Below are 23,584 nucleotides of genomic sequence, written 5' to 3'. Positions count from 1 at the left end.
TCTATGGCAGCTTCAAGATGGCGGCCTGTTTAGTGGTGCTTTCATTTGGATTTGTTTGAGCAATGTTTGTAGGGATGGGCTGTGATGTTGGCTTTTTATTGAGCGTTTGTTCAGATTTGTTTATGAGAAAGTGTTACCTCATACTTTCTGGTGCATTATCCTGTCACTTTTCTTATTGCAGATAAAGTTCAAGGGGAGGGAAGTGGATTTGTTGTCCAAGTGTGCCAGATCACCTTAATGGTGCAACCTGAATTTGCCCAGAAGCAACTGAATCCCTCTTGCAAAACAGCAGCAGTCTCAAAGTGCCCTGTGTCAGAGGTGTTGTCAGGTCAGGGCTGTGTCTCAGCAGTGGAGCACTTTGAGTGCTTTGTGTGTGGAAGGTCTCAGGTTCAATCCCTGGCATCTCCAGGCAGGATTGGGGTTGTCTTCTGTCTGAAACCCTGGAGAGCTGTTGCCAGCAGTGCTCAGCTACGCAGAGCAGCACTCTGACTCTGCAACAAGCAGATTTCTATAGTCCTGTGGCTTTGGAGCAGAGCACCAAGGCCCAACCTAGCAGAAGAAGCAGGAGACGATCAAACACAGCAGGATTGGCCTACTTCATTAAATAGAAAAGTATTTTATTGTTTTATAAGTGAAGGTTACACCTGTATACAAAACATGTGATTAATAGAACATCCAACTGCTATTTAAAAAACCAAGCTCCTCCCTCCTTATATAGTCCCCTTAATAGTCCCCATTCACTTAGGGCTTTGGCCACTAGTACAAATACTATGAATTGGGTCTGACAGCTCACAGGCAGTCAGCACATTGCCTTGAGGATGGGGGTGATATCATCTCTTGCCACACCGTAAAGTAACTGCATAGCGTCATTCTGCATGAGCTGCAGCTTCCAAAGAGCTGCCCATGTAGAGTGCGTTGCAGGAATCTATCTGGGAGGTGCTTAGAGCATGGATCACTGAGATGAAATGCTCTTGGGCTAGGAATGGGTGTAATTGGCTGTAAGCGCTCCTTGCAAGTGACGCCACCTGTGTCCCACCAGAGAAAGCTTTGCATTGAGGAGCACCTCACAAGCCACGTTCCTGCTCTCTCAGGGGGAATGCTACCTTGTCTAGAACAGGCCAACATCCCCATACCTAAAACTGAGCACCACTTACTCACAGGAACTCCATCTTGTCTAGATTTAGCTTTAGTTTATTGCCCACCCTCTCCAGCCGTCAAAGCCTCTAGGCTGCTAGTTTCAGCACTCAAACAGCCTCTCCTGATTTAAGTGGGAAATGGGGAGAGAGCCGGGTGCCTTCTGCATGCTGATGAGACCAGGCTCCAAATCCCCAGTTGACGGATTCTAATGGCTTCATATAGACATTAAACAGCACGGGGGGCAAGATGGACCTTTGAGGGGCCCCACGATCTAAAGGGTGTGGCTCCAAGCAGTTGTCCTCCCGTGCTGTTTCCTGCCAAATACGCTGAAGGTAGAAGTGGAACCACTGCAGTCCAGTGCCTCCATCTTCCTCCCACCCCCGGAGTTGTTCCCTGAGGACACCATGGTTGATGGTTTCAGAAGCCACTGAGAGATCAAGGAGACCCAACAGGGTTGCATCTCCTCCCCATCTCTCTTCTGATAAAGTTAACCCAGCTTGCTCCCTTTCCATTCCTGGGCTTGGAGGAAAGTTGTGTTTTGGTTTGTCTAGAGCGAATTTGGTAAGTTCCAGTTTAAAATGCACACAGAATGAATTCCTCCCTTATCCCTAATTTCACTGCACAACCTTCCCTTGAAGCAGCCACTCCACTTTGTGGTCATGTTGGGTGATTTTGTATCTTGCTGCACTGCTGTTTGATCCTGTTCTGCTGCGGAAGAAGATGTGTTCCTCTGGAGAGTCTCTTTTCCCCCAGCGCAGGCACAGGCACAAATCCAGCCCTTGATTCTGGAGGCAGCTGCCGTTTGTTCTTAATTGGGAGAGACTGTTGTGCTCATTATCATGAAGTGCCGCTGTCAAGCCGGGCTCCCGCCCCAGAAGAGGAAGGGAGGCCTTGTGGTAATGGATGCACACACACAGCTCCTGGGTAGATTTTCTTCCCCATCACTGATCAGAAATAAATACTTATTCAAGGTGCCCCCCACCCCAGCTCTTTTAGAGAACTGAGACCAAAAAAAGGGGAGAAGTCTAATAGGATCACATTCCCTCTGGATGTGTGGAATTGTGTCTGTTGGGTATTATCTGGACTTAGGAGAGGCAGGGTGGATCCAACCACCCTCAGTTTTCCCAAGCTGTCTGGTTTAAGTGAGAAAAGCGCAGGGCAGGGGAGTAGTTGCGGTCACTATTTATATATTTGTACACTTTCATAATGCAAGACAGCTCTTGGACCCTTCAGGAGGAGATGGCCACATTAGTCCAGGCATCCCCAACCTTCGGCCCTCCAGATGTTTTGGACTACAATTCCCATCAGCCCTGACCACTGGTCCTGCTAGCTAGGGATCATGAGAGTTGTAGGCCAAAACATCTGGAGGGCCGCAGGTTGGGGATGCCTGCATTAGTCTTTGTTGCAGGAAGTTTATTAAAATGAGTATGTGAAAGATACTCAGAGTCCTGCAGTGATTTCATGCTCTTTCATGCTTGTAAAACAGTGATTGAATTTCCCCCCAAAACTCAGGCCTTTATATGCATTATTTACACAATGAGTCCCGTCTGATTGGCTGATTCTGCTTCCCTCCTGGAGCCTGATTGGTGTTCTCCTGCAGGCCAATCAGTTGTTGCATTCTAGGATCCTACCTGCCTATTGTTCTAGGATCCAAGCTTAGTACATAACAGTATACAATTGCATCTTTGACGACTAACTGGGTTGCTTCTTTTTCAAAGAGCACCAGCTTGTTAAGGAGTTAATTGCCTACATAATTGGAAAATTACCATCCAGAAATTGGTAGCAACAATGGAGCGCTCACACGCAAGGCCCTTGGAACAGGCTTTCCGGAGCCTGATTCTTTTTAAAGCTTTCTCATGCCTCCTCCCAAGCCTTGCACTGACGCTCCGGGCACAGCGCCCCGTGTTGGAATTCCCGCTCCTGTGTCAGGTAGATTGGGATCTACTGGGAGAGTTCTGGGTGGTTTGCAGCAGATCAGCAAGAAAGGATTTTAACTCCTGGTTACCTCACAAAAACAACACCTCAAAAGCTTTCTCTCCCTTCCATAAAAAACAATACTTGCAGAAGGTGGGGAAGCGGAGTGGATTTTTGTGGGAAAGGCTTGCTGCTGGTACTGATCACAAATTCCTAGGCTGAGCATGTTCTCAGACACATGCTGAGTTGTATCCAATCAAGTTCTGCTCAGAGTAGACCTACTGAAATTAGTGGGCCTAAAGTTAGCCATAAAAGCCACTCTTGCTCAATTCTTCATGTGTGGCCGCCTGCCTGAGCCACTCTTTTGCACCTGGCTCCAGTTGGTGGATCTTAGGGCTCTGGGATGAGCCTAACCTAAAGTAGATCCTGCAAGTGTGAGACCTGGCTGCCTCTCGTGAACTCTGATAGCAGGCTCAACAATTAGGGCTGCCACTTTAATTTCCCATAATATCTATGGAGCAACCAGTGCCAGATTTAGGGTGGTATGGGTGGTTCCCCTGTAAAAGGGGGTGTAAATCGAGAAGATCCATTTGGGGGTGCAAAACTCAGGGCGCCATATTATGAAAGATTACCTTACCAAACTCTGATTCTGGAGCAAGGCATCAGCTGGGACTTTGTAAGAAACTGAAACGGTTCTTTGAGGAACAAGGGCAGCCTATCTTTGGCCCCTGGTCAGAAGGCAGCATGGGAAACATTTCTCCCTGCAGTCTTGGATACAGCACATAGTTGTGGGGCAGCCCCTGTTAGGGGGTTGTATGTTGCAGCGCCAACGATCTCTTCTGTTCCGGCCTTAATTTCTAGGCATGTTGGGTGTGAGTACAGCTTCTTTTCGGGAGGACGCCAAGGGAGCCATCACAGCTGGCTCAGTGGTGCTGCGGCTGCAGCTGCTAAGAGCTAGCAAATGCCCTGCCGCCAATTTCATTTTATTGATCTGTTCCCAGACACGGACCTTGGCTTCCTGTTGCCTTAGGCGCTCTTCCAGAATGTTTCGCTTATTCCTTGACCTGAAAGGACTGCAACTCCTTTGGCTAATAGAGCCTTGGTGTCAGTGTGGCTCCCATGTTGAGGGCCCGTTTGTCTAAGCCGTAGAGGAAGCTTTTCCTGCCCTTGAGTGCCCTTTCCAGGCCACAGGCGAGGCCTTCTGCCTTGAGGTGCTCCCACATCGCAGGGTGAGTTGTGTGTCAGGCTGAGCCCCCCCCCCCCCGTTCAGGAAGTTTCATTCATGAGGTGGAGTGGTAGAAATTTGGGGCAAGGAGGGGTTGCTACCAGATGCTAGACGTTTGTCTTCAGTGAGAGATAGGCAGTGGCATTAACAGTTTATACGTGTAGATTGTCTGGGAAATCAAAATTCAGCACCAAGACCCCACATCCTCTCCAGGAAAAGCCGTGATCGGAAACCTTAAACGATGCAACTGTGCTAGTATTTCATTTCCTTATGCTTTCTTCCCAATGACTTATTCAGCAATCTTCCTCTTCTACATAATTTGCTCCGGATTGCTACACAAAAAAGGGTGGTGTCAGAGGGGAGACTTCACCCCCAAGCCAGCTTTTTCTCTCTCTCCACGTTACTCCCCCCCCCGCCCCCGCTGTCTGCTTTGCTTCACTTCCTGTCTGATTAAGATAAGTTTACCAGATTTTTTTCAAAGAATCCGGGGACACTTTTCTTTTTAAGAGAAAAAAAAGTTATTGAAAAAAGTTTTATTTTTAAAAAAGTAATATCTTCTCTTCCGTAGTCTCCTCTGTCACGCAGCCTTCCTCTGGGCCCCGGCCTGCTCTCTTGGAGCGCTAGCCGCCGTGGAGTAGGCTCAGTGAGGACCTGGGCTTGGCTTGCCCTCCCGGTGCTCTCCTACTTCTGCTCCTCTGCGGCGGTGGCTCCCCTCTTTTTTCTCCTTCCTCTTTCTCTCTCTCCCTTCTCCTCTCCTCCTCCTCCCTGCGTCAGCTCTGGGGTTTTCCTGGGCAGCTGGGTGGCTGGGCACTCTCACTCCCGGCTCGATTTGGGTCATGGGGGTGGTGGTCAGCAGTTCCCCCAGTTGATGCGCTGGGTGTCCCCGGTTTCCCCTTGGCAGCAGCAGCCTCAGCAGCCTGGAGCCAGCATGGTAGCGCAGTTGGCTCTGGCTGGCTTCAGGAGCTGCCCGCTGCCGTGGCGCCCGCCATTTTGCCTCGCCGGAAGTCCCCATATGATGTGTCTTGTGCCATTGAACCAATCACGCAACATTCATTCCCTACTAATAAATCTACAGCACTTAAAATATAAATCCGGGGTCATTCCGGGGACGGATTTTGTCCGGAGACAGATTTGTAAATCTGGGGACTGTCTTTGGGAAACGGGGACATCTGGTAACCATAGATTAAGTGTCCTGGAGAACCTAAAAGCTGGCTTGCTATTTTGTGCCATTTTGGTTGGTCCTAATAAAGGCATCTCCACCTCTGCTGTGGATTTTGAAGTATTTCTGCACTGCTAGCTGCAACGGAAACGTTTGTTTTTGCTGGGGCAGGTTGGGTCCCCAAGTACTTTCTTTTTCTTTTCCCCATGTCAGAAAAGGGTTAATGTATGGCAGCCTCTGATTGGCCGAGGTTCCAGGAGGGGGAGTTGAAAAGGAGAGGATTTGGAGAGACAGGGAGTGAGTTTTGGAGGGAGGAGGCTTTGGTTGGGAGGATAGGCAGAGGGAGAGGAGGGAGAGGAGAGGGAGTTGGTTCTGGGTAGAAACCTCCACTCTGAGGAAGATACAGTATCACAAGCTAGAGAAAGGAGTCTCTGAGCTTAGGGTGAAGGACAGGGTGTGGTGTCTTGTGAGAGTAAAGCCAGGCTGAGCCAGGAGAAGTAGAAGCTGGAAAGAGACCACCTACTTAGGTCTCCTTCCAGTCAGGAGGGGAGAGATACTTCTAGCAAGAGAAGAGTCCCAAACCAGTGGAACCTTGGCTCTCTTACTTGGAGTACTGCAGGAGTAGGGTTGTCTAAGGGGGGTCTAACGGACAGAAAGTACCACCTTGTTAAGAACCAAAGTATTAAGCGTGAAACAACTGAGAAAACCTTGAAGTGAAATAACATTGTAAACTGAAGTATCCTAAATTTTATTCACTTGTGTCATAAACTTCCTTGTTAAATAAAATCATTATTGTTTATTTGTACAAATCCTGTCTGAGACTCCTAATTATTAAGTTTACCTCACGCAAGTCCCCTACAAGATAATCTGAGGTAGTCTGTGGGGATTTGTGGGATTGGTGTGCTGTGCGTTGGGCGCGCACTCTACTTTTTAAGTGAGAGGACGGGCCCAGCGGCGCCAGGGGGAAAAGAGACATTGCACTAGCCACACAAGGCAACTGTGCTTGAGCCACTAAACCTGGATCCTTTGCCTGTCAGCTCCTCTACTATTTCATCCACCCTTCCCTTTTACAACGACTGCAATCTTGGCATTTAATAAATAATAATGTAGACATCCAATGAAGCTGAATGTTGGGAGATTCAGGTTACCCACCGTGGAAGAATGGCAGATGAAGGTGATCGACTACATGGGCCTAGCAGAGATGACGAGCAGAATCCGAAACCAGGGAAGAGAAGCAGCGGAAGAAGAATGGGAAAAATTTAAGGACTATTTAAAGAAATACTGCAAAATTAATGAAGGATAAAATGATGTTGGATTAGTGAGTAAATGGTTGCTAGCGGTAATGGTTAAGACAAAGAGAATATATAAGAGTAAATTAAATTAAAATAGGAGAAGATTTGCTGACTATTTGGTTGGAAATGGGAATACAGAAAGGGGAAGCATGAGGAAGTTGGGGAAGTAAGGTACAAGAAAATGAGATATGAAATTATACATGTTATTTTTCTTTTGTTTGTTGTGATTGTTTTGTTGTGTTTTGCTTTTGTTGTTATAAAAATTCTTAATAAAAAATTATTAAAAAAAAAAGAATGTTGGGAGATTCAGGACAGATAAAGTAAAGTACGTCACATGGCACATAGTCAAAACAAAAAAATTTCCTTCCAGTAGCACCTTAAAGACCAACTAAGTTAGTTCTTGGTATGAGCTTTCGTGTGCATGCACACTTCTTCAGATACACTGAAACAGAAGTTGCCAGATCCTTCTATATAGTGAGAAGGTGGGGAGGGGTATTACTCAGAAGGGTGGTGGGAATGGGTGATTGGCAGATAGCTGTGATAAGCCTGTTGACGACTCTTAACGACTGCAATAGGTCTTACAGGAAAAAGCAAGGGGTGAGAAGGTGAAAAATGGCTTTGTCATGTATAATGAGATAAGAATCCAATGTCTTTGTTCAGACCAGGTTTCTCCATGGTTTTAAGTTTGGTAATGAGTTGCAACTCAGCAGCTTCTCTTTCCAGTCTATTTCTGAAATTCCTTTGTAGTAAAACAGCTACTTTGAGATCTTGTATAGAATGTCCTGGGAGATTGAAGTGTTCTCCTACTGGTTTCTCTGTCTTGTGATTCTTGATGTCAGATTTATGTCCGTTTATTCTTTGGCGTAAAGTTTGGCCTGTTTGTCCAATATAGTTTGGCACATAGTTAAGGTAAGGGCAGGGATGGCCACTAACAGTGGCTTTGAAAGAAGACTGGACAGATTGTGGAGGAGAAGCCTATCAGGGGCCCCAGTTGGAGGCAGAGATGCTTCTGAATGCCAGTTGCTGGAGCCCCAGGAGAGGAGAGGCCTCTTGGGCTCAGTCCTGCTACTGGGCTTCCCACGGAGGCATCTGCTTGGCCACTGTGAGGCTAGTGGACGAGAGGGACTCCTGGCCTGGCCCTGCAGGCTCTTGCCATGCTCTTACACTAGTAATAATATTCTGTGTCCAGAACCGCATTGCATCTGAGTCCTGAAACTAAACATCTAAGTTCTGCACTGGCTGCCTGTATCTTACTGAACCAAGTTCAATGTGTAGCTGCCAGTGGACAAAGCCCCAAACTGCTCACCTGAAGGGTTGTCTCATTCCTTAAACCCAGATCAGCTGCAATAATCTGGAGGAGCCCTCCTGGCTTCCCCATGGTCCTGTTCATTTAGGGCTGATCTACACTCCCTCTGGTCTCACTGCTTTCTCTAGAGGGAAACTGCTCTTCGACGCCCTATTGGAGCAAATGGCAATTCAGGTTTTCTCCAGATTGACGTTTGCTCTGATTTAGCACTGAGGAGCGGGTTTTCCCTACAAAAGGAGTGGCGCAAGGGGGAAACCGCTCAGACTTGTGCTTTTTCTAGGAATGGGGAAAGCAGAAGCCCTTAGTGTCTACACAAACTAAGATTTTTAGCATAGTACTGGCACCAGTATTTTGAAATGCTGCTCCAGCTGAATTCAAACAATTCTGATATTTCATGACCTGTTCAGAATGATTTTGTTTTGCCAATAATTTTTAGATAAATAAAATTCAGTGCTGGTCTTTTGCTCTGTCATTTGTGATATTGTAATTTTATGATGTTTTAATTATTCTATTGGGTTTTATATAAGTTGGACATCTATAGTCTTATTAAGGAATTGAATAAATGGAAATGTGGCTTTCTGGGATGAACCACCGGTGAAAATTGGTGAGCAAGCCCCCGAGTCGAATGGGCATGGGGGGGGGGTGCACTACCTGATTCTCAGTCAAATGGGGCATCTGCTCTGGGACTGATCATCTGCCAGTCACGACAAATTCTGGAGCTTGTTAAGTGAAGACCCAGGTGCCCGTCCACTGCTGGCCTCTCATGGTCTGATAGCGCACCTGCCTTTCCACCCTGGGGAATATCACACTTGTGGTCAAGGTCCAACCTCACATGTCCTGTATGAGATAAAAGAGGGATGCGTGTGGTCAGACCTAGCCCACAAGCCTTGTATTCTCACACAAAACTGAGCACGGCCTCTTAACCTACCATCTGATCACCATCACCATCTGCACCAACATCGATTCCATCACCACCATTCTCAGAGGACCTGCATCTGCATCTTTCATCTGTCATGTGCCACTTTAGATGCCCAGCAGCAAAGAGAAAGAGACCTCGGATTGCCCTGGGATGCCAATGTGGTGCCTAGCTGAAAAGGAAGGAAGAATCCACATGGTTTGGGGTGGGTGGGGGGAGCCTGTGTCCGCTTGCAGGGAGTTTGGGGCTTCAAGGCAAAGATGTTATTTACCTGTGTGGGTTTAGGGACCAGTAGGATGGCCATCAGTCTTGGGCCACACATAGTGCATACATTTAAAGCACTATGATACCCATTTAAAAAGTCGTGGTCCCCCCCCCTCCCCACCCAAATAATAATTCTGGGAACTCTGGTTTGTTAAAGGGTGCTGAGAATTGTTTGGAAACTCTTAATTCCCCTTACAGACCTACGATTCCCAAAGTTCCCTGGGAAAAGAGATTGATTGCTAAACCACTCTGAGAACTGTAGCCCTACCTGTAGGGGCATAAGGGCTTCCTATCAACTCTCCCTGTGGTCCCCAGGATTCGGGGGGGGGGGGGGCACGGCTGCTTAAACCAGTACAATACTGCTTTACAATGTCTGGAGCGGATGTGGTGTTACTTTGGGCTTATCCTCCAGATGACCTATTGACGGAGCAGGTACACTGATTCGCTTGCACAAAGCTTATGCAGAGCTTAGACTTTATTGAGCATTCATTCTGATTTGCTTGCAGGGGGGTTATACAGCCATGAACTTTCCTCCCAAATTCATGCTGATTTGTTTCTGGGGTGTTTCCACATCATTCATTCATCCCACACTTTCCCTCTTAACCATTCATTCATCCCAACAGGTTGTTGCTGTTGCTGTTAAATGGTTTTGTTGTGCCAGCGTGACAGACTAGCTTTCATCCACTTCAGTTGCACAGACCTAAAGTACACCCTTGGATTCCTCCTGCGAAATACTGACGGTCTAGAGGTGATGCCCCCCCCAACCTGTGCATAGGAGTTTCAAATGTCTCCCCTTTCACCTTGGCCGCTTTTCCAGGGTCTCTCTGTTGTGCTTGGAAAGGTGGTGAGGGGACTCTGCTCACTTGCTCTGGTGGCCTCTTGCTCAGGGGGGCTGGCAAGGTGGAGCCATGCTGGCTGGTTCTGCGCATGGACTCAGACTGATTCAGCCTTTGCCCAGCTCTGGTTGCCTCACCTCAGAAAGGATATTGTAGAGTGGGAAAAGGTTCTGGCAGGATCAGGCCAATGGCCCACCTAAGCCAGCATCCTGCAGGAAGCCCACAGGCAGGATTCGAGCCCTCTCCCCTCCTGTCAACTGGGATTCAGAAGCATGGCTGCCTCCAGGTGTGGAAGCAGAGTACAGCCATCCTGGCTAGGAGCCATTGAGAGCCTTGTCCTCCATGAAGTTGTCCTAGTTGGTGCCACTGCTTCCTCCTGTGGCAGTTGAACTATGCGCTGTTATTCTCAGTGCCAGGATATCCTTGGAGACTCTACCTTCACAATTGGTAGAGTTAAACAAATAAATTGAGTGTGTGCGTGCATATGCAAAACATGGCCAGAAGAAACTTGGAGACTTTATTGGCGCCATTGTTGGGACCCAGTTGGAAGACGAATCAATGACCTGTCCTGCTAAAAGCTTAGTCCAGAACCATTACCGTGGAATTTCTTCTACCTGTAGTTAGTAGGATTAACAGCTGTGACTAGTAGCAAACTTGAATTGACACGATTAAATGATATAATGACAGCAGCAGCAGCAACAACAATGTGCTGTTTGTCATGAACAAATGACAAACCAAAATTATTCTTTTAAGCTGAAAATGGTTGCCTTTTCTGTCTTTTTATACCTCAGCATTACTAGGTGTAATTCCTATTCCTTGATGTTTTCAACTTTATATTTTAGATTGATCCTGCATAATTATATATGTCAACCATATGTCAGGAGTGCTCTGATGGTGTTTCCTGCTTGGCAGGGGGTTGGACTCGATGGCCCTTCTGGTCTATTCCAACTCTATGATTCTATGATATGTGCATGTGGCAGAAATATAATAAAGAGATCACACACACCAGAAATGTTGCAGGACACCTGCAGTGCTCCCCTTGATGAAGCATGTGGTGCGTGTGGAACAGTTGCCCCTCTCCCCAACACTCTGGGTTGAAGCACTGAACCCCTGCCCTGGCTGAATCTGAACTGGTTGCAAGGCAGGGCCAGTGGAGAGCGAGCAAGCTCACTTCCAGCCCTGCTCTCATGGAGGCTCTCCTCTTTCCAGAATGGGTTGAATGCTTTGCACCTGGCCTCCAAGGAGGGACATGTGAAGATGGTGGCTGAGTTGCTGCACAAGGAAATAATTTTGGAAACCACCACCAAGGTAAGCCCCCCCCCCCCCTCCCCAGGTTGGGGTGGGAATGGCTCTTTTGAAACTGAGGTTGGAGACAGACAAAGGTGGCCTGCAACTAACAAGAAGAGCTCTCATGGTTGCTGAGACCAGCAAATGAGCCTCTCCTGGGCTAGAATCCCTTATATATATCCTTTATAGAGACCAAACAGAAATCTCCCCACAAAGTTGCTCTTTGCTGCCCCGGGGGAAAGGATTTCTGCTGGAAATACAACAGAGAGAAAGGGTTAAACATTGCGCAGTTCCAATCCTGCTTTTTTTTTTTAAGTGCATGTTGATTGCTTTCTAATAATTAACACCATGTCTTGTTTGATTCAAAGTAAATCCCACCAGCCTGAAGTCTACCCACGAGCTTGATTTAGACTGCAGGACCCTAGCAATTGTGGACACTTCACTTATGATCATTAGCAGCCCCTAACTGTGTGGTTAATTGGGGTGGGTTAAAGAGTGGCTATCTGCCAGCTCAGCTGACTCTGTTGTCACATATTCATAGAATTGAACAATGGAGGTGGAGACACTTCTTCAGAAGAAGAAAAGGCTAAGGACTAAACCCTACACAAATCTGGAGTGGTCCCTAAGAGGGTTAGATGGCGCCTTGTACACCTCCTTCTGGCAACTCCTGCAGCCAAGCTGGTGTCAAAGGAATTGCTCTGCTTTCCTTTGGATCACATCAGCAGGCCTGGGCAGCCCAGGTTTGCTCCCTGGGGAGGTCACTTTGGTGCTACTAGCACAGCGGTTTGACTTCACGCCCAGAGGCATACTCCATTGTATCTCGAGACAGATGGATGTCAACAAGAACAAAATACGCTAGTGATACGCTACCCAACTTGGGTGTGTGTGTGGTTTTCTGCTGTTTTCTCAATGTATAGATCCATAGGGGTTTGTTTGTTTGTTTGTTTGTTTGTTTGTTTGTTTTTAAAGGTGTTTTTTTTCTAGACTGCTTGCAATTTGTACCCTGCTTGACCCTTTTCTTCCATCTGGCTTTTTCAGAAAGGGAACACGGCCTTGCACATCGCTGCCTTGGCAGGACAAGAGGACGTGGTGAGGGAGCTGGTGAACTTTGGGGCAAATGTCAATGCACAGTCCCAGGTGAGTTGCCTGCCTCTCCCTCTCCCTGCAGTGGCCTCGCCTGGGCAAGGAGCTGGGAGGCTCTGGAGCTTCAGGGCTTTGAAGGCTCTGCGGGAAAAGACCAGGAGTGGGCCAGGCCCCTTAACAAGCAGGGGGCAGGGAGTATTGGGCGCACAAGGAAACCGATTCTACATGATCCAGCAGTCCTTTGCCAGACTTGGCAAGCCAGCCAAGCTGTGTGCCTTATTATTGTTTTTAAATAGTAGTAGTAGTAGTAGTAGTAGTAGTAGTAATACTAGAACAGGGCTAGGGAACCTTTTTCAGACTAAGAGCCACATTGCCTTCTGGATAAGCATTCAGGGGCCACAAGCAAATGGTGGTGGTGGTGGGGAAGCCCAGGCAAAAGTAAGCAGAGTAGCAAATGTCGATGTGCAGTACTCTGGTTCCTACACCTGCCGGCATCCGTCCCTCTCTGTCCTCCTTCCAAGTGAGAGAGAAGTGCTCCGGGAGGGTGTGAAGCCACGGCTGGACTGTCTGCCACTGTCCAAACAGATGAGTCCCATCTGTTGCTCTGCCCGTTCTGCCCACTTTCCCCTCCCTGACCCTACCTGCCACCATTATGTGGAGAGACTGTGGCTCCGGGTCTCTTACAAACCAATCACCAATGGTGTTAGTTGGCTGATTAATCTGCCCACTTCAAGCCTGCAGCATTGTAAATATTGCTTCGCTTGAGTCTGGCTGGGCTGGGTGAAGCTTGCAGATTCAAAGCCATCCAAGGTCTCTTTCTCGCGTCCCTCTGTGTGCATCACATAGATGCTTCTGAGCCGCTTCAGTCCCCGGCAATCTCCCTGCCAGCGTCACTCTCTTTCTGCCAGGCAGCCAACCATCCTCAGGTCACCTGCTCCGGCAGAGCTGCGGGGGGGGGGGGGGCAGTGTGGGTCGTCATGTCTCTGTGCCTGTTTGGATGGAATAGGGACCATCATCTGGCGCAGGAGCCCCCTGCTGGCCCTGGGGAGGCACTGCCCCTCCGTGGCAGTCTGCTGTGTCTTTGAGTTACATAAGCAGGTATCTGAAGGTCAAACAAATGCCAGGGAGTTGGAGAGAAATTGGGCAGGGAAGCACTGAGGCAAGGTGGGGGGGTGGAATGCAGAATGACAGGCTTAGGGGGCCTAGAGGGCAAGCTCTCTATTTTCAGGACTCACTGCTGTCGGTCACTCTGGCTGAGATCAGCAAGCAGACCCCTCCCCCTCCCCCAAATCCTTCTGATCCTGTTTGCAATTTGTACTTTTGAGTCATTTTCCCAAAGCAAGGAGACTGAGTGTGCTTGCCTTTGGTTGCATAAACATGAAGCCATGCTCATTTTGTGAGCGCTTTAGAGCTAATGCTCAGCCTCTCCGCTTATGCTGGCGACACTTTTGCTAAGCAGGTGAGTAAACAGCTGGTAATTCCAACCATTTGGTTTTAATATGCACAGACCGAGATTTGCATTAGGCTAGCAGTTTATTTGTTCCCTTTCTAGATTATTCTTTGCTAAGCAGGATCTTGAGTAGAAACTGAAATGAATAAAAAATGCAGAACTGTTGTTTAAAATTTCATCGTTGATAACCTTCTTTCCAAATCCTCCCTTCCTCCCTCCCTCCCTCCCTCCCTCCCTCCCTCCCTCCCTTCCTTCCTTCCTTCCTTCCTTCCTTCCTTCCTTCCTTCCCTCCCTCCCTCCCTCATCCTAAATCCTACTCCAGCCCCACACCGTCTCCTTTTCTGTTATTTTATGGGTGGTCCCAAGGCATTTTGGTGCCTACAGTGGAGAATCCAAATGATGCCCCTAACCCAATCCACCTCCCCATACCAGTTAGCCCAGAGCACACACTGGGAAGGTTCCTTGTGTTAGTTTATTTGAAAAGAGATCAGTTGTATTGCTCTCTTCTCTTTGGGGTCCTTGCCTTCCAAGGACAGCTTTCCCACTGTCTCACCATCCAGAGTGACGGTGGCAGTTTTCCAGACATAGAAATGAAACTTCCAAAAGCAGAAGCAAGGGCAGGTTCCCCTTGCCCCTACTTTTTGTCCCAGTTTGCAGCCTTCTCCCTGTAAAGTTCAGGCTGATAAGCAACCCTATTTCTCTCTGCATAGCACCGCTCTGGTTTCCATTGGTCATCACACCATGTGACAAAGAGCTGGGACTCAGAAACAGGCTTTTTGCTGTTATGTTATGCGACCATTGATTCTATTGAACTTTGGAGTATTTCCCTTTGCCCCATAAGCCAATCCATTTCACCCCTTGTGCCTCCCTGCCGTTCTGTGATCAGCAGCGATTGGTGGGGGTTGTTTTGTGCAGCTGGCAAGGCAGGTTCTGATTCTGTGTTTGCAGAAAGGCTTTACGCCTCTGTACATGGCAGCGCAGGAGAATCACCTGGAAGTGGTCAAGTTCCTGCTGGAGAATGGCGCCAACCAAAACGTTGCCACGGAAGTGAGTAGCTCCCCCTTTGTCCGGTGTTCCCACTCCATGCTCCGCCCTTGCGCTTCTTTGGGATGACATGGACCCCTTGGCTCACTATGTGTCTCTTCCTCCCTCCCTGATCCACGGCAGGATGGATTCACACCTCTGGCTGTGGCTCTGCAGCAGGGCCACGAAAATGTGGTGGCTCACCTGATTAACTACGGGACCAAGGGCAAAGTGCGGCTGCCAGCACTGCACATAGCTGCACGCAATGATGACACTCGGACGGCGGCTGTGCTCCTGCAGAACGACCCCAATGCGGACGTCCTGTCCAAGGTAGGCAGGGAGTTCCAGTAAGGGCCAAGGGCTGCCTTTGAGGGGCTGCCTTGGATTGAGCAAGGCTTAGTTTCCAGGTGCAATCCCTCCTAAGGTAGTTTATGGGGCTAGCCACCCAAGACCGGCATCTTGCCTAAAGAAAAGGGCTGGCAGAAGAGCCAGCTTTGAAGTACTTCCTGCGTTTTGCAGATTGGTCTTGGCATTATATTCACCTGGAGTCTCCCCACCCTCTTCTCTCCCACAGACTGGTTTTACCCCACTGCACATTGCTGCACACTACGAGAACCTCAACGTGGCCCAGTTGCTACTGAACCGAGGCGCAAGCGTCAATTTCACTCCCCAGGTGGGTGTCCAGAGTCCTCTGCCGGCTCTTGCAGGAGGCCCCTTGACACGGCCCCAGTGCTTACAGAAGGGGAAGGGAAGGGCCACAGCTCAGCGCAGAGCACCTGCCTTGCAGGCAGAAGGCCCCAAGCTCAATCCCTGGCATCTCCAGGTAGGGCTGGAAGAGACACCTTTTTGACAGCCTGGAGAGCTGCTGCCAGCCAGTGTAGACAATACTGAGCTGACTGGATGAATGGACTGACTCTGTTTAAGGCAGCTTCCTACCTGCCACATCAGACTGTTCTAGGGGATGGCTTGCATGAATGAATGAATGCTCCTTTGTACAAAAATGAAAAAAGAGGTTTTTTTAATAAAAAAACTAGCACATAGAAAGCCAACCTGCCTGCGAGGTTAGGCTAGAACCCTGACAGGCTCCTTTTCTATGTTCAGGGAATGCTTTTGTACAGAGGAACATTCCACTGTGCTCCTTCACCTGCACTACTTCAGAGACAGCAAAGAAGACCCCCTTTGAGAAAGAGGCCGACCCCCTCCCTTAGTGCAAATGCCCTGTTTAGTCGCCTCTGGGCTCTTTCATCACAATTTCTCACCGGTCCCTGAGATGCAGGACAGGAGTGAGGAGAAAGGATTAGGGCTTGTTCTGGGTCTCGGACTTGGCTTGGAGGGCCCTTCAGCCACTCGTGGTCGGGGGCTGGGTCCATTCAGTCTCGGCGCAGATCAGAGACCTCTTGTCAGGCCCTGGTGGATGCCCATCTGCAAGTGGCCCTGCCTCTGGGGCTGTAGCAGAGCTGGCTGTCAGTCCAGTGGGACAGGAGGGAAGGCCAGGAGAAACTCAAGTCCCATAAGCATTAGCTGAAGAGTCAGAAGAGCAAGACGCAGGTCTTTCCCCCAAGACAGCCTTGAGGCAGCCGTGGGAGATACAGTGAGATGAGTTGCTGGGGCTGAAGATCAATGGACGTGTGAGGGAGCCAGATCGCTTCTTGGGAGTGAGCTGACCAAGTGCTAAGTTAGCTTTGTGGTGTCCTTGAGGATCACAGCCAGCTTGTAAGGCTTGTGGCAGAATTGGAGCGCTGGTGGTGCGGGGGGGGGGGGGGAGATCGGGCTGGAGCCTGGCTGCCGGCAAGCTTTGCTGAAGAGGCACTCGTGCCCAGGGGGGCTTTAGAGACCTGTGCAAAAGGGAGCCCTGCACTCCGGTGCCTGATCTGATTAGCCACGGACTGCTGCACGGTGGAACAACACAGAACAGAGGTTGGGACCACAATCCCAGGGAGCATCTGTCTGGCCTTCTTCCAAGGCCACACCCTTTCCCCCAGGCCACACCCCCTTCAGCATCCCTGACTGACACCCTCCGTGAGTGTTTTTGCCTGGCTAGAATGTGTCCTTGAGCCCCTTTGATGCCTCTTGGCTGCCTGGACGTGGGGGAAAGTGTGAGGATGTGAAGAAACCAGCCTGCTCTACAAAGGTGGCACTGATGTTGGTTGCTGCACCCAGCTTTGCCTCTGGTCCATAGCTGTCAACTTTTTCCTTTTCTTGCGACGAATCCTATTCGGAATAATAATAATAATAATAATAATAATAATAATAATAATAATTTATATCCCGCCCTCCCCAGCCAAAGCCGGGCTCAGGGCGGCTAACAACAATCAAGTAATCAAACAATCAAATAATCCAACATTCTAAAAACATTTCATTATAAAAATTAATTAAAATCAAATTAATGGCAACCGTTAAGCAAAATTCTGTGCAGGTTGCCAGAGGAGGGAGTCAGGCTGCACCCTGACCAAAGGCCTGGTGGAACAACTCTGTCTTGCAGGCCCTGCGGAAAGATGTCAGGTCCCGCAGGGCCCTAGTCTCTTGTGACAGAGCGTTCCACCGGCCGCAGCCGAGAAAGCCCTGGCTCTAGTTGAGGCCAGCCTAACCTCTCTGAGGCCTGGGACCTTCAGGATGTTTTTATTTGCAGACCGTAGGCTCCTCTGTGGGGCATACCAGGAGAGGCGGTCCCGTAGGTACGAGGGTCCTAGGCCATATAGGGCTTTAAAGGTTAAAACCAGCACCTTAAACCTGATCCTGTACTCCACCGGGAGCCAGTGCAGCTGGTATAGCACCGGATGAATGTGATCTCGCAGCGAAGACCCCATAAGGAGTCTCGCCGCAGCATTCTGCACCCGCTGGAGTTTCTGGGTCAGTCTCAAGGGCAGCCCCACATAGAGTGAGTTACAATAATCCAGTCTGGAGGTGACCGTCGCGTGGATCACAGTGGCTAGGTCAGGGCGAGAGAGATAAGGGGCCAACTGCTTAGCTTGGCGGAGATGAAAAAATGCCGCCTTTGTTATAGCTGTAATCTGCGCCTCCATAGAGAGGGAGGTATCGAAGATTACACCCAAACTCTTAACGGACGGTGCTGGCACTAATTGCACCCCCACAAGAGATGGGAGTTGCCCCCTCAATCCCATATCATCCCGTCCCAGCCAGAGGACCTCTGTCTTCGAAGGATTTAACTTCAACTGGCTCCCATGTAACCATCCAGCCACAGCTTCTAAACATCTAGTCAGTGTGTCTGGGGCCGAGTCAGGATGGCCATCCATCAACAGATAGAGTTGGGTGTCATCGGCATACTGATGGCAACCCAGCCCAAAACTCCGGACAAGCTGGGCGAGGGGGCGCATAAAGATGTTAAAAAGCATCGGGGAGAGTATCACACCCTGAGGCACTCCACACACCAAGGAGTGGCGCGATGAGAATCCCCCCCCAAGCGCCACCCTCTGTCCCCGACCAGAGAGAAACGAGCGCAGCCATTGAAGGACTGTGCCCTGGATCCCCACGTCAGCAAGGCGGTGGTCCAGGAGTTTGTGATCGACCGTGTCGAAGGCTGCTGACAGGTCTAGAAGAATCAGCAGCCCCGACCCGCCTCGATCCAGCTGCCTGCAGAGATCATCTGTTAGGGCGACCAGAGCCATCTCGGTCCCATGACCAGCGCGGAAGCCGGACTGGAATGGATCCAGAGCCGATGTTTCATCCAGAAACCTACCAAGCTGTTCAGCAACCGCTCTCTCAATCACCTTATCCAGGAACGGAAGATTCGAAACCGGGCGGTAATTGGATAGATCTAAAGGATCTAATGATGTTTTCTTTAAGAGCGGGCACACCACTGCCTCCTTCAGTTCCCCTGGGAATATCCCGGTGCCAAGGGACAAATTGATGATATCCCCCAGGGGGACCCGCACCTCGTCTGGACACGCTCTAATCAGCCAAGACGGGCACGGGTCGAGAGGACAGGTGGTGGGCTTTCCAGCTCAGAGGAGTCTGTCCACATCGGCTGGGGATATCCGGTCAAAGTGGTCCAATACTGGACCCGAGGACAGTCGAGGGGCCTCCAGTTCCTTTATTGTATCCAAATTGGCAGGGAGATCATGGCGGAGCAACAGGACCTTCTCCGCAAAAAAGCTCGCAAATGCCTCACAGCTGTGTGTCAGATTGTTATTTAAATTTGGCTGTCCTTCAAGGGACGTTAAAGACCTAATTATACTAAATAATTGCGCTGGGCGAGAGCTAGCGGATACAATGGAGGCCGAGAAGTAAGACTTCTTAGCGGCCTTCACTGCCATCTCGTAGGTTTTCATAAAAGCCCTATAAGATGTTCTTGAGGCTCCGTCACAGGCACCCCGCCATACTCGCTCTAGCCATCTGAGGTCCCGCTTCATTTTCCGAAGCTCCTCGGTAAACCAGGGAGCCCGGTTTCTGCGGGGTTGCAGAGGGCGCTTAGGTGCGATCTCATCGATGGCTGCCAGGAGCTGGATATTCCAGCCCTCAAGAAGCTCAGTCAATGAGTCGCCAGGGGGAGCAAGGTCCCGCAAGGCTTGGCGGAATCTATCAGGGTCCATCAGCCTCTGCGGGCGAGCCCAAATCGGCTCGCCACCTAAGCAGGGTGGGGGTGGAAAGTCAATCCTGGCTTTCAGAGCGTAGTGATCAGACCATGGCACCTTCATCGAAGGAGACATGATCACATCTATACCGGCGCCAAAGATCAAATCCAGCATGTGGCCTGCTTGATGTGTGGGGCCCGAAACAAACTGGGAGAGCCCTAGTGTCGCCATGGAAGACACCAGGTCCAGAGCCTGTGAGGAGGGAGTGGCATCAGCATGGATATTGAAGTCGCCCAATACCAATAGGTTAGGGAATTTCCCTTTAAAAAAGGGAAACGTTGACAGCTATGCTCTGGTCCCGCCCACCACTGGTGTTTGGGAAGGTTGCCCAGAAAGGAGAGGGTCCCTCGGGTTGGAAATGGCTCCACATGTGCTTCTAGGAGAGGGCTGGCTTGCATGCAGAAGTTCCTGGGTCCAGTCCCTGACTGGGACTGACCAGCTGGAGATCTGGGAAAGCCATGGCCCATCGGAAGAGGCATTGCTAGGCCAGATGAGCCAGTGGTCTGGCTGGGTATGAGGCAGCTCCCTCTGCTCTTCTCTCCACAAACACAGAATGGCATCACCCCACTGCACATCGCCTCCCGCCGGGGCAACATCATCATGGTGCGCCTACTGCTGGACCGGGGAGCCCACATCGAGACCCGCACCAAGGTAGGGACATAAGATCAGGCCAATGGCCCCTCTCATCCAGTATCCTGTTCTCACAGGGGCCAACCAGAAGCCCCAAGGGAAACCTGCAAGCAGAATTTGATGCTCTCCTATGGTTGCTTCCCATAAGCCTTGCTGTCGCCAACTTTGGAGGCAGAACATAGCCATCCTGCTAGCAGCCATCAAGAGCCCTCTCCCCCTCCATGACTTTGCCTCATTTTCTTTGAAAGCCATCCAAGCTGGTGGCCAACACTTCCTCCTGTAGGAAGGAGTTCCACAGTTTAACTATGTGTTGCATGGAAGAAAAGTCCTTTCTTTTGTCTGTTCTGAATCTTCCAACCAAGACAGGGCCTAGCATCAGGAGAGGCAGGAAGGAGAAAAGGAGGGCAGCCCTGTCAGGCCACCACCCCTTCAGCTATGTGGTCCTTGCACCCACCCCCCCAGCTGCCCCTTACTACCTCTCGCCCTCTGCGAGGTCCACAGGCCCTCCTTTTCTCTGCTGCCAACACAGATGCTATGTTTTTTCAAGAATTAAAATGGTAGAGTTGGAGGGGACCTCGAGAGTCATCTAGTCCAACCCCCTGCAATGCAGGAATCCTTTGCCCAATGTGGGGCTCAAACCCACCACCCTGAGATTAAGAGTCTCATGATCCACTGGCTGAGCTATCCCTGAATATCTCCTGCCTCTAACGTAGTCAAATGGCATGAGTGCACACCACAAGCATTTATTAAAGCAGAAAGGAGAAACAGGGGTGTTATGGTCATTAAGCGGACAGAAGCCTATAGGTTCGGTTTTGTATTATCTTATTTGTTTCTTTGTCCTCTGTAAGACAATGGTGAACAACAAGGCAGTCCTTATTCTATCAAACTAACCCTGCCACCATCCACACTCTCCCTCCAGCAACCACACACTCCCAAACAGACCCTCTCATCAGTATTCAAACTCCCTTTCAAACTCTCATCCAATCATCACTCACTACCAACATCACAAGCCAGAGGCGCCAACTTGCCAGGGAGACTGCAGGGGCCAACACCACGCGTGTGACGTCCCAACATCCTGATGTCAGGAGGAGCCAGGGGCAGAGCCAAACCCAGTGGCAGCGCCGCTCAATGGCCAGCAGCTCCTCCTCCTCCTCCCATCACCACCAGTTAAGGCTGCTTCCCCTTTGCTGCAGGAGGAGGAGGAGGAGGCCACTGAAGCTGCTTGGCCTCCTCCGGCGTTTTTGAACATTGGGGGTGGCCCCACCTCCAAAATATTGGGGGTCCCAAAAGGGTTGGCACCCCTGTTCCAATCTCACACTCTCCCCCTCCCAAGATAACACTTAATTCCTCTATTATGCATACCAACACCTTTGCTTTGTACTGTTTTACCTTATTTACTGTTAATGTGCGCACAACATTACTTACCTAAACATGAGGACATCATGGGCACCAATCTTCAGACCAAAGAGAAAGGTGAACCTCAAGAGCTGCTGGCAGGAGTTTGGCTGCTCCTTGCGGAAGCCTCAGTGACTCTCTTCTCTCTTTGGAGAGCTCTCGAATATGATACTCATATTGTAGTGCAGAAATCCTTTTAGCACCTTTGGGCATTTCCCCTTCTTTCTAATGACTCGCAGGAGAAGCCAGACATATTCAGGCCCAGAAGAAGGTGTCCGTGGCCTCTCCACAAGAGTCACTGCTCTGGATTTGATCTCCTCCTCGTGAGGATATAGGCAGCCCAGACGGGGCAAGGCCCCTTGTGGCTCTCGGTTGTAGAGTGAGCTGTGTACAATGAGAAATTGGAGTCCTCTTCCTTCTCCCTTTTGTGTGGCTCAATGACTCCCCCAGTGTTGCCTATGGAGGAGGAAGCTGCTGCATCTCTGCATGAATTCATGTTCACCCACAGAGGGACGGGTGTCTCGAAGAGAAGCCACTCCAAAGGAGCCTGGCAAAGGAGTTTAGTGAGAAGGACTTCTTCAGAATTACACTGCAGCTTAGTGAGAACTCCAGGCATGAGAAGTGCAAGCGCAGAACATGGGAGGGAGGAAAATACTCACTTTTCCCCCAACAGGAAGAAGCAGAAACTGATAGTAATAACTCAGAAAATGAGACTGAGTAAGTTTCATACAGTATTCGCTGAGTTTTGTCTCGTCCCCCTCGTCCCCCCCCCCCCATTTTCAGAGCCATTATAGGAATGAGAGCTTGATGTCTGCTTGGCCCAGTAGAGACAAGGGGCATTGGGTGGTCTTCAGCGCTCATCTTAATCAGAGTAGACCTGCTAAAATTAATAGATATGACTAATTTAGGTTCATTAATTCTAACGGGTGTACCCTAAGTAGGACTTAGTTGAATATGACCCATAATAGTTTTCAGAATACATAATAATTTTCTTTCTTTTTTACCATAATGTTGACGGTTTCATCTGCTTTTATTATTTTCCCCTGCTGCTCATAAATTGGCAAAATGAAAGACATGCAAGGTTCCTTGCAGCTCAGCATCTTATAGATCCATTTCTAATCAAAAATATAAAAAGGAATGACTAACTCAATACACTGCATTTTTAATATACCAGATAATTTAATGTCAAACTAAGTAATATATAATACATTTTATGTTCCTCAAGTAATAATGTGATTTTTGATCTGTAAAAGTGCTTTTAAAAGTATTGCATATTTTTCAATTTCCTCAAAAATTTCTGGGTGTTTGTCCAGGGGAGGGAATATCACCTTTTCTCCGAGTAACTCGAGGTGGCGCATGTGGTTCTTTCGCTGCTGATTCGCACCCCTGACTCTCATTCTATTTTAATATTTTGTTGGAAGCCGCCCAGAGTGACCCAGCCAGATGGGCGGTGTATAAATAATAAATTATTATTATTATTTATTATTATTATTCCCCATTGTTGCAGGACGAGCTGACACCGCTGCACTGCGCCTCCAGGAATGGGCATGTGCGGATTGCGGAAATCCTGCTGGATCACGGTGCTCCCATCCAAGCAAAGACCAAGGTGATGGGCAGTGGGGGAATAGCCGTGGGGCAAGCAAAATCACGTTCCCCAGAGACAGAGGTGGTTTTCCCCTTTGCTAACACCCACCCTGGCATCGGACTGTGGCTCTTGTTTCCCAGCTACTGGGGCCACCTCCACACCACATATTTAAAGCACTCTTATGCCACTTTAACAGTCATGGTTTTCTCCAAGGAATCCTGGGAAATGTAGTTTCCTAAGGGTGCTGGGAAATGCATCTCTGTTTGTACCCTTTACAAACTGTTATTCTCAGGATTCTTGGGGGGGGGGGGCATGACTGCTAATGTGGCACAAGAGTGCTTTAAATCATAGAATCATGGAATCATAGAATTGTAGAAGGGATCCCCAAGGGTCGTCCAGTCCAACCCCCTGCAATGCAGGAATCACAGCTCAAGCATCAATGACAAGTGGCCACCCAACCTCTGCTTATAAACCTCCAGTGAAGCAGAGT

At 49.4% G+C, this 23,584-nt stretch overlaps 1 protein-coding gene across 13 annotated transcripts in view; it reads left to right on the top strand.

Moving 5' to 3' along the window:
- Positions 1-23,584, top strand: part of ANK1 (ankyrin 1) — a 187,178-nt gene that overhangs the window by 90,414 nt on the left and 73,180 nt on the right. For 12 of the 13 annotated variants that reach the window (XR_013393533.1, XM_077931048.1, XM_077931047.1 and 9 more), the window contains exons 3-9: positions 11,259-11,357; positions 12,375-12,473; positions 14,818-14,916; positions 15,037-15,222; positions 15,467-15,565; positions 20,037-20,135; positions 23,017-23,115. Coding sequence is in view for 12 of the 13 variants with exons in the window: in XM_077931048.1 (XP_077787174.1) it covers positions 11,259-11,357; positions 12,375-12,473; positions 14,818-14,916; positions 15,037-15,222; positions 15,467-15,565; positions 20,037-20,135; positions 23,017-23,115 (780 nt within the window). In the remaining variant the exon portion in view is untranslated. Of the gene's footprint in view, positions 1-11,258; positions 11,358-12,374; positions 12,474-13,697; positions 13,879-14,817; positions 14,917-15,036; positions 15,223-15,466; positions 15,566-20,036; positions 20,136-23,016; positions 23,116-23,584 lie in introns of those variants that run through there. The other variant, XM_077931055.1, reaches the window with a different exon arrangement.

Source organism: Podarcis muralis, chromosome 7 (assembly GCF_964188315.1).
Source record: "Podarcis muralis chromosome 7, rPodMur119.hap1.1, whole genome shotgun sequence".
NCBI lineage: Eukaryota > Metazoa > Chordata > Lepidosauria > Squamata > Lacertidae > Podarcis > Podarcis muralis.
The sequence above is the reverse complement of the archived record's forward strand: the minus strand, read 5'-3'. Positions and strand labels throughout refer to the sequence as shown.